The sequence below is a fragment of the Emydura macquarii genome, unplaced genomic scaffold (assembly GCF_026122565.2).
Source record: "Emydura macquarii macquarii isolate MOO-44397 ecotype Brisbane River unplaced genomic scaffold, CSIRO-AGI_Emac_v2 contig_2897, whole genome shotgun sequence".
In the NCBI taxonomy this organism is placed as follows: Eukaryota; Metazoa; Chordata; order Testudines; family Chelidae; genus Emydura; species Emydura macquarii.
The window spans coordinates 36,685,464-36,694,929 of record NW_027133034.1 but is presented as its reverse complement, the minus strand read 5'-3'; the positions used below and the strand labels follow the sequence as shown (position 1 = coordinate 36,694,929).

The following is a 9,466-nucleotide window of genomic DNA, read 5'->3' as shown; positions in this document are numbered from 1 at the left end:
AAGGACTGACAAATTTGAAAAGAATATTTAACAAAAAAATGTTAGCTTTTATTTCGGGATTTTTAGGAACCAGTTGTCCATTTAAGTCCCTGGAGTTCTTTAGCATAACGAGCCCAATTCTGGTCTAAATTATGCTGGTTTTACCCTGATGAATTTAAAATCAAAATTAGGCCTAGTAAATTCTCCAGTACTGCTTTACGCACATATATTAAACCCATTAATATTAAATGGTGATTAAAGGAAGAATAAAGGGGGGAGCAATCCTCCCCTCAGTTTCTCTAGAATGCAGCAGAACATTTACTGCAATGTAATTTGGTTTGGAGATAAAGAGAAGTTGAATCATTCAAAGCAGCTAAGGAAACTAGTGCAAATGACAGATCAAAAGCAAGATCATGATGATTCTTGCATTATCAGAAATATGGCATCTATTTCCAAGCTGCTTTACTGGTTCATGGAAAGACCGTGATGGTCATAATTTGGCACTTGATAAACTATGTAAAATAAAATCTTAACCACATTTTTATCTGCTTTGAATTTAACAAAGGCAACAACTCTGAAATAAGTTTACCTGGCAGTTCAGGTTCCAAGGCACCAGTATACACTACATTCCAGCTTACTGATGTCAGAGTATGTTGCCATGGTGGGGGAAAACAGAGTTACTTACCAGTAACTGTTGTTCTTTGAGATGTGTTGCTCATATCCATTCCAATATAGGGGAGTGCGCACTCTGTGCACTGGTTCCCGGAACTTTTTTCCCCTTAGCAAGCCCCGTAAGGTCGGCTCAGGCGACCCCTGGAGTACCGCACTCATGCCGCAGTACATAGGGCGCCGCCAACCCCGCGGGCCCTCAGGTCCTTCTTTCCGCCCGTTGACAGTTGCTGGAACGTCTGCCTCTAGTAGCATCTCCTTGTTCTCTATTGAACTGTTGTTAAAAGACTGTTAAACTGTAAAGTAGTTTAGAAGTTAGATAGTAGCCCTCAGGGGCTTCAGGTTGGGCTATGCCCGGCTCAACCGGCTTCAAAGCCTGCACCATGTGTGCTAAGGCTTTTCCCGTGAGCGACCCTCACAATCGCTGCCTCCACTGCCTCGGAGAGCAGCACCGCAGAGACAAATGCCGCATTTGTAAAGCCTTCAAGCCTCGCACTCAAAAGGAGAGAGATGCACGCCTGAAGGCTATCCTTATGGAGGCTGCGCTTCGGCCAGACTCGGAACCAGTGCATTCCCCCGTGGCACCAAGCGTCTCCTTGGTGCGGAGCGCTCCATCAGCACCGACCTCAACTCTCCAGGGCCCAGCACCGAAGCGCCGCAAGGGGAAGGACACTGCGCACCGAGACTCCCCCGCACCGCCTATCTGGCCTGGGGGGAGTCAGGAGATGCCCCAGCCACGTCCTGTCGAGATTACTCCGGCACTGGCATCTCCTTGCAGGGAGCCTCCCCCAACTCCGCGGAGTGGGGGAGCGCCCCTGCAGGGACCGTCGACACCAGAGGTGTTCGCTGCAGCACACACCCTCATGGGCATGCCCACGCCTCCGTCCCCCCCTCGGCCGAGGGCGCAGGGACCGGCGTCTCGGGGTAAATCTGCGCTGGGTGGCCCCGGTGGCTGGCGGAGACAAGAGTCGAAGTCTCCTCCCAGAGGGTCACGGAGGGTAGAGAGTGCAGGCTCCCTTCCCAGCTGCGGCACCCAGTCGTTGAGCTCCTCAACACCACGGCACTGAGGATGGTCGAGAGGCTCACATGCGAGGCGACGCCACTCCAGTTCTGCCTTGCGCAGGGGTCGCAGCTCCAGCTCTCACTCCTCCATGGAGAGCCCAGCTCCGCGCCATTTATTATGCCTAGCGCACACCCGGGAGAAATGACCACAATGCAATTGTAATAGATATCCTATCCCAGAACTGATACATTCATCATCTCTGAACCTAAAGTCTCCTCCAGCAAATCAAACTGGACAGAACTCAGATAATTCTAGTGGCTCTGGTTTTCCATATTTCTCTAGGACACCACACAGGAAAGAGTTCCTCAGACAGGGGCCCTGAATAGCCTCTCTAACGGCATGGTTGATGAATGGGACTCAGTACAGATAACAGGAGACACCAATTCAGTAACAAATATACTTAACTTGCAGTAAAGTAAAAAGGTGCCTTTGGTGTAAAGACCAAAAGTGACCACTGTCAAATGCATTCCTTCTGTATTTCAACTTTGGTTAGTTTGACTCACCGTAGGCCTTGCGCTTTGCACTCTTATGAGCCAGGTGTTTGCACTGAGCTCTGTTCACTACTCCCATCTTGACAACCCTTTAAGACCACATCACATCACCCTGTGTGTCACGTTTTCAGGGAGTAGCAGACAATCTCTAGTGCCACGTGGAATCTTAATATATTTCTCTAGGCCCTCACCCAGCAGTCTTTTGAACCCATCCTAAAAATCTTGCATTATTCCCTGCCTATGAAGGTGACATTACTAAGTGCTGTAACGTTCCAGTATCAGTCATGAGGGTAAGGTAAAATAAATTAGCACAGTATATCACAGATGTTTGGACAGCTGCAGAGTATCCTACATAAATTCTAAACCCGAAACAAGGGGAAGACCACGGCTGCAGGTGTGCAGACTGGGTGGGGAAGGCTCTTTGTGTTCTAGCATGAAGGCAAGCATTATCTTGTCCCAAATATTGATTTGCATTGTTAAATTGCAAGTTTGAGACATAATTTAGAATTTAAAATCTCATGTGAAATAAATGTGCTATACAAGTTGCAGTATTGCTGTTGTTGATTGTTCATTGTGCAGGAAGACATGATCACAAGCTTCTAGACCTCTTTTCCTTATGATTAAATGTGTACTCCTTTATCTTCACCTCCAGCCAAAGGTTCCTGGCTACTTGCAGCTCTTCCTCTTTAGTTGGCTGTGTGGAAGGTACAGTAGACTGGACAGGTGGCAGGGCCAATAACAGAATTCCAGGCCCAATTTTGGAAGTTCACAGCCAAGAAGAATACAGGACTAGGCCTTATACTTTTTAAAAAAGAAATAGTTTGGGTCAAAATATTTATATAGCATTAAACCAAAAGATAGATTCCAGAACTATAGGCAGCTCAGAGTACTTTGGTGTGACAGATGGCCATAACCCCAGTTGTAGGACAGGTGGAGTTAGTTTGCCAATCAAAACTGTTTGTATGGGTTAGAAAGCTGTTCCTATCCCTCACAAATTATTTACTTTTTATTTAAACCAAATAGAATACCTACCTATATTAAATCAGTGTGCTAGACATGTTTTGTGACTTAATTTTGTGTGAAACAATGTTTGAATAAGAAAATCCTATTTGATGAAAGTATTAGTGAGGGGAGGTATGCTTATCACATCTAAGTAGAAGATTCACACAGGGGTGTATATAAATTTAAAAAAAAAAAATCTCATGAACTACTGATTTTATTTTATGTGCAGATGAGGGTGAGTTTAAGTATCATGGATGATATCCTAGCTCCATTGAAATCAATGGGGTTTTGTCTTTGACATCACCAGGGCCAGGATTTCACCATATTTCTGCTTTAAAGGAGGACAGTATGCACTACTAGATGGTGAACTTGACTAGGAATGAAAGGGCCGGTTTTTCATTCCCATCTCTACCACTGACCTCCTTCAAATCACTTCATCATGATGGCTCTGTTTCCCCATCAGTAAAATGGGGGTTCTACTTGCCTTCATATGTAAAGTTCTTTGCAATCGACAGATGAAAAGTGCTTATAAACCCAGCCAATAGCATTAAACAGAGAGCTAACTGCTGCCTCCCCCTCAACAAACTCAGAATTCTTTTGCATGGGACACAGCAGGCACTTTGTATGCCCAGCCCTCTGCAGGCTGCACTCTTGCTTTGCCTTACATTTCTTGGATTTCATTCGTTTAAATTAGAGCCTTCCCTTCACAGTTTGCACATCACCTTCACCACCTACAGTTCGCTTTCTTTCTTCAATGTGTATAATAAATTGCTTTGGGCTATAAAATTATCTTGTTAGAGATATCAACTAGTAGTTTCGTCAAATTCAAAGCAGACAGCATTGGTAATTTCAAAGTAACTTTTGTTGTCTGATGAAATGAGTGCTAAGCACCATAGCATATTTTGCATCATTTTGATACATGAGGAACATTTACAATTGACAGTTAGGACTTATTTGCAGTGCTGTTGTAGTCATGTTGACCCTATGATATGAGCGAGACAAGGTAGGCAAGGTAATATCTTTTCTTTCAGTGATTCTCAACCAGGGGTACGCATACCCCTAGCTGCATGCAGAGGTCTTCTAGGGGGTATATTTGCCTAATTTTACAATGGCTACATCAAGCCATTACAAACAAAGTCAGTACAAACAAATTTCATGCTGACACTGACTTGTTTATACTGCTCTGTATATTATACACTGAAATGTAAATACAATATTTATATTCCCAGTAATTTATTTTATGATTATATGAGAAAATAAACAATTTTTTCAGTAACAGTGTGCTGTAACACTGGTATTTTTATGTGTGATTCTGTAAGCAAGTAGATTTTAAGTGAGGTGAAACTTGGGGGAGACTCACGACAAATCAGATTCCTGAAAACAGTGTAGCAGCCTGGAAAGATTGAGCAGCAGTGTTTTATTAGACCAACTTCTGTTGGTGAAAGACAGCTCTGGCCCTCCTTTTGAATTCTGCTGCCCTGTAGCCATCCACCCCTACCCCTTTAAAATCCAGGAATTATTTAAATTCCACTTCCTGCTTGCTCAGTGTGGAGAGCTCACATCACATCTTCCCAGCTGACCATGACGGCTCCACGTACTTGCTCTACTGCTTGGAGCAGACCAGGGCTTCTGAATCTGATCGGCATTTGGAGAGAGGAAGCTGTGCAGTCCCAGCTCTACTCCAGCTGAAGGAACTAGGATACCTATGGTCAAATTTCTCATTTCATGGTGGAGAAGTGTTATGAATGGGATACGCTGCAGTGCCATGCAAAAATCAAGGATCTGTGGCAGGGGTACCACAAGACTAAGGAGTCAAACCGTCACTCTGGTGCACAGCCAAAAATCTGCCGCTTCTATAAAGAGTTGGAAGCTATCCTCGGCAGCGACCCCACCTCCACTGCCAAGAGACTCGTGGATACCTCCAGCACCCAGGGGCAGTGGACACCAGATTCAACCCCAATGAAGAAATCATGGACAAGGAGGTTGAGTTGGAAGACGATGCAGAGCAGGAGACTGTTTGGTGACATGGGGAATCAGGATCTCTTCTCGACCCTGGAGGACTCGAGCCAGTCCCAGGCCTCCAGCTCTGGCGTGCAGGATGCGGGAGAAAGGAGCTCAGGTAAGTGATTTTTTTTGAGCTGGCCACAGGGCAGGAGCGAGCGTACAAAGACTTTCATGAAGGTGGCTTTGCGCATTCAGAAGTTCTGCACCCCCTGCTGGTCATCCCAGACCTGTATAACAATGCAATCCCACCACTCAGGGCTTGTTTCATGCACCCAAAAGCGGCGGTACACAATGTGCAGATGCTCCATGAATGCAAACAGTAATGCAGCATTGTTTGTTTGCATGGCACACAGCAGGTCAGGCACCTTGCATTCCTGTTCCAATTGGGAGCTCATTATATACTGCACAAGCAGCCGCGAGGTGTTCAGAACACTGACAACAACAGTGGAGAGCAGTGCAGGATCCAGCCTTTCAGAAAGAGATGGCAGGCGCTCAGGAAACTGGAGTCATTGAAAAATGCCACGAAACGCTATTGGCAACCCATGGAATGATGGGACAGAAATCACTGCATCATGGGATGTTGAGCCCACACCCTTGATGCATTACAATCCTCTCCGACTTCCCACAATTCCTAGCAGCACAAGGTAGCAAGTGGCACAGTGGGACAGCTGCTCAGAGTGCACTGTTCTCAATGTTGATGGTGTGGACTACCTTCAGTGACATGAGTGCTGTGTGGACAGGCACAGGTGTTGTAATTAGAGGGCTTACAGCTGTGATCAGAAACTTGTGTTGACAACACCTTGTAATGTAGACAAGGCCTTAGTACCTTTCCCAGACTTGAGGAGCTCGCTGTAGCTCAAAAGCTTGTCTCTTTCATCAACGGAATTTGGCTTAACAAGAGATATTACCGCAGTTATATGATTGATAACTAAAACTGAATTTCTCCAATCATCATTCTCCTATTCCCCCACCCTCACATTAGAATAGATTAGAATCGTTAGATTTATTGGCTGAGTGAAATAAGGTCGCACATTGAATTCAGCAGCATTTCTCTGTATGTTTGCCTGTAGCCTGATAAAACTGAAAGGTAGGGAAAGGCAGAGCCTCTGGCAGCTGGTTAGCAGAGCCAGCAGCTCCAACCGCCTCTAGCATTGTCCACAGATCAAAAAACTGGTTGATGGCAGCTTTTAAACACATGACTGCATAACAATACCTCCCACGTCAGCTCTGCTGATCCTCCCAATACAGTTTGAAAGTGATGACCGGCTGAAAGAGTTGGATAAAGACAAAATAAGAAGGGGGGGGGGGGAGAAATAGGAGTGCACAGAGCAGCTGGTATGTAGACACAAACACTGATGGGGAAAATGGGAGACTATCATGAGGGCACACAGACAGGACCCTGGCAGAGGAGAAAAGCAAATGAAGAGCGCTGCTGAAACAGAAGGGGGCATGGAAGGGTGGCGCACGGGAAGCTTGTGGGAGAGAAAAATGGAGGAATTCAAGAAGCCCCCTAGGCCACAATGCCCTAGTCAGAGTAATTATTAAAATCCTAGAGCTACGGCTGTATGATGTGATGAGATCATCCTACAAGATTATTGCCAAAGTGACAACTGATATGAACCATAAAAGCATGGAATTCACATCGTTTTTTTTTTTAAACTTTAAATGAGGAGGCAGAAACAGGATGGTGACTAGTGACAGTGCAACACTACATAATGTAGGTAAGCCAGGTTTAAGAGTTGAACCCCTATTCAGTCCCTATAGAGTTTGAGCCAAGAACCAAAGTCTGCAGAGGAGAGTGGACCCTAGAGAGAAGCAATTACTGTTTTCCTCCAGAAGGAGCTACATTCAGTATACATTAACTTTCCTTAAGGTGATTGGTCAGATAGTATCTTACATGGAGGTTTGCAGGAGAAGGTAATAGAAGAAGACGCTTGCCATCCTCTCCCTTAAGGAAATTAAGAGCAATGTTAAAATTTGAAAATTACCACACGCTGAAATATACATGCTGCATACAGTAAGTTCCTAGTTGTTTTCAACAAAACAGACTAGAATCATTGCATTTTATTTTAATTACATGTAAGTAAAGGGCAGAATTGCATCACGTGTCAAGAACTGTTATCATGATTAATCCAAACAAAAACAAACAAACAAACAGCAGGGTTACCAAAAAAATCAAATACAAACTGCCATATACATTTATAAATATAACCATGGACCTGATCATTGTGCAAAATCTCAGTATTATTTATATTTTCCTTTACCAGAGTATGTTGTGGAAATCTGGTTCCTCCTGCCTGCAATCTAATCAGTTGAAAAATATTGTTAAATATTTTTTGCCTCCCAGAACTACACGTGGAGCTGCAAATGTATTTGAGCCCCAATTGTAATATAATGAATGTTATAGAAAGCTTAGATTTCTGCAAGTTACAACAGTTGGGAATAACTAAATAAAATATGAAGTTGCATATTACTTTGACAACTGTTAAGGCTTTGTTTAAAAAAGTAGAAACTTGTTCCGCTTTGCACCATTGCAAGTGCAAAATAATAAGCATTGTCCATATGAGGAACAAGAACATCTGCAGTAAACTCCAACAGGAAAAAAAACCACAAACCCATCAGTTTCTCCATTGCAGCAGTACAACATAAATTAATCAATACAAGTTAAACAAAACTCAAGTTCATTTAAGTAAAGGAAAATCAGTTGATGGCAGTGTCCAACTAAAAAAATATTGCTTTTAAAGCAATTTGCTTTAGTCTAACAAAAAATTATTTTGACTTTAAAAAAAAACAAACCACAAACAAAGAGGTTTGCTGGATGGTGATGTGAATTAGATTTCATGAATTTCCTCTGACTTTTTCCTTCTGGTTGCCCACTGAGAGTAGTCCATGCTAGGCAGATGCTGATAATTTTTTGTCTAGTTCCAGAGATCTAAGATCTCCATTAGCTTTGGCATTTGCTACAAGTGCCTGTGGGAAAATTAAAAAAAAAAAAAAAGTTATTTGTGATGCTCAAACATCTGAATCTCTCCTAGCTAACTCCCCTAAAAACCCAAGCAGCCCAAATATCCAAAGATAAATGGGATATTTCAGTATTATGCAATAGTTTGCTTAATGCCTTAAGAACTAAATGGCAACCATTTGCAATGCAGTACATAATTTGTTGCTTGAGGCTGAGAGTCAGTTTGCCAACTAAGTTTCCTCCTGGCAGTGAATCAGATACTGAAGATGGAAGAAACCTACTAGTTCATATGGCCTGTCAATGCATGATTGCTCTCTGCAAGACACTTACTGGTGCTTTGCAGGTCTAACTTTATATGATCCAAGTGATGGGGGCTCTCTCACATCCTACTTATACAACACTGTCAGGAGGCTTTTCCTGACATTTAGTTTAGGGTTTCCCATTCTGAATTTATTTCTATGACTCCTACTTGAGGCCTTCATACGATTCAAAAAGAACTCTCCTGCTTACTGTTTATAGATGTTCATTCTGCCTGCCACTTCTGCATTCTCTATGGTTACTTAGCCAAACTCTACGTAACTTAATTTTACTTTAAGGATATCCTTCCTTATCCCTACAGTAGACATTTTTATTACTCTTCTTTGAGCTTTCTGTCAGTCTCTCTCTCTAGTAAAGATTGCTCAGAACGGAGTACAACGAATCCACACCAGAATCATATGGAGAAGAATTCTGTATTGCCAACTCTATTTTATCATGTGTCTCATAATGCATGTCAAAGAGGGGACTCAGATGCCTTTTGCCCCAAATGCGATCTTAAAATTTAATGAATTTTGGAGCAGGAACTTTTGACACCACTCCCTTAAGAGTCACAGTTAGCAAATATCTTGCTTCTAATGTTACAGTCACAATTGAAGGTTTCAGAAAGAAGCTCTCAAGTGCCATTTTGGATGTTCTGGAGGCATGCACATTTACTCTTTACACTGCTTTTAGACAACATTCAATGGTAATTAAAGCAAATATCCTTCCCCTCCTCGGTCTGTCTTGACCTATGTCCGCATTTGTGTTGGGGCTGATAACTTGTTAAGAAACATTTATATAACTATTGGATAAAAACCAAGTTTTTACTGTAAGAACTCAGTCTTAAACAAGATGGAAATGAACAATTGGCCAGCATCCAGTCTCAGTCACCACTAGTTATGCTGATTCTACCCGACAGCCACAATGCAAGGAGCAGCTTTGATTTGAAGCACTGGCTCCACACAAAGCTGGAAGTGTATTATGCTTTTGTTTCCCAAA

At 43.1% G+C, this 9,466-nt stretch overlaps 1 protein-coding gene across 3 annotated transcripts in view; it reads right to left on the bottom strand.

Moving 5' to 3' along the window:
* Nucleotides 1–6,526: 6,526 nt before the first annotated feature.
* Nucleotides 6,527–9,466, bottom strand: part of SKIC3 (SKI3 subunit of superkiller complex) — a 67,273-nt gene continuing 64,333 nt past the window's right edge. For all 3 annotated transcript variants that reach the window (XM_067568666.1, XM_067568668.1, XM_067568669.1), the window contains one exon: nt 6,527–8,178. In XM_067568666.1, the coding sequence (XP_067424767.1) occupies nt 8,101–8,178 (78 nt within the window). In that variant the 3' untranslated portion in view covers nt 6,527–8,100. The remainder of the gene's footprint in view (nt 8,179–9,466) is intronic.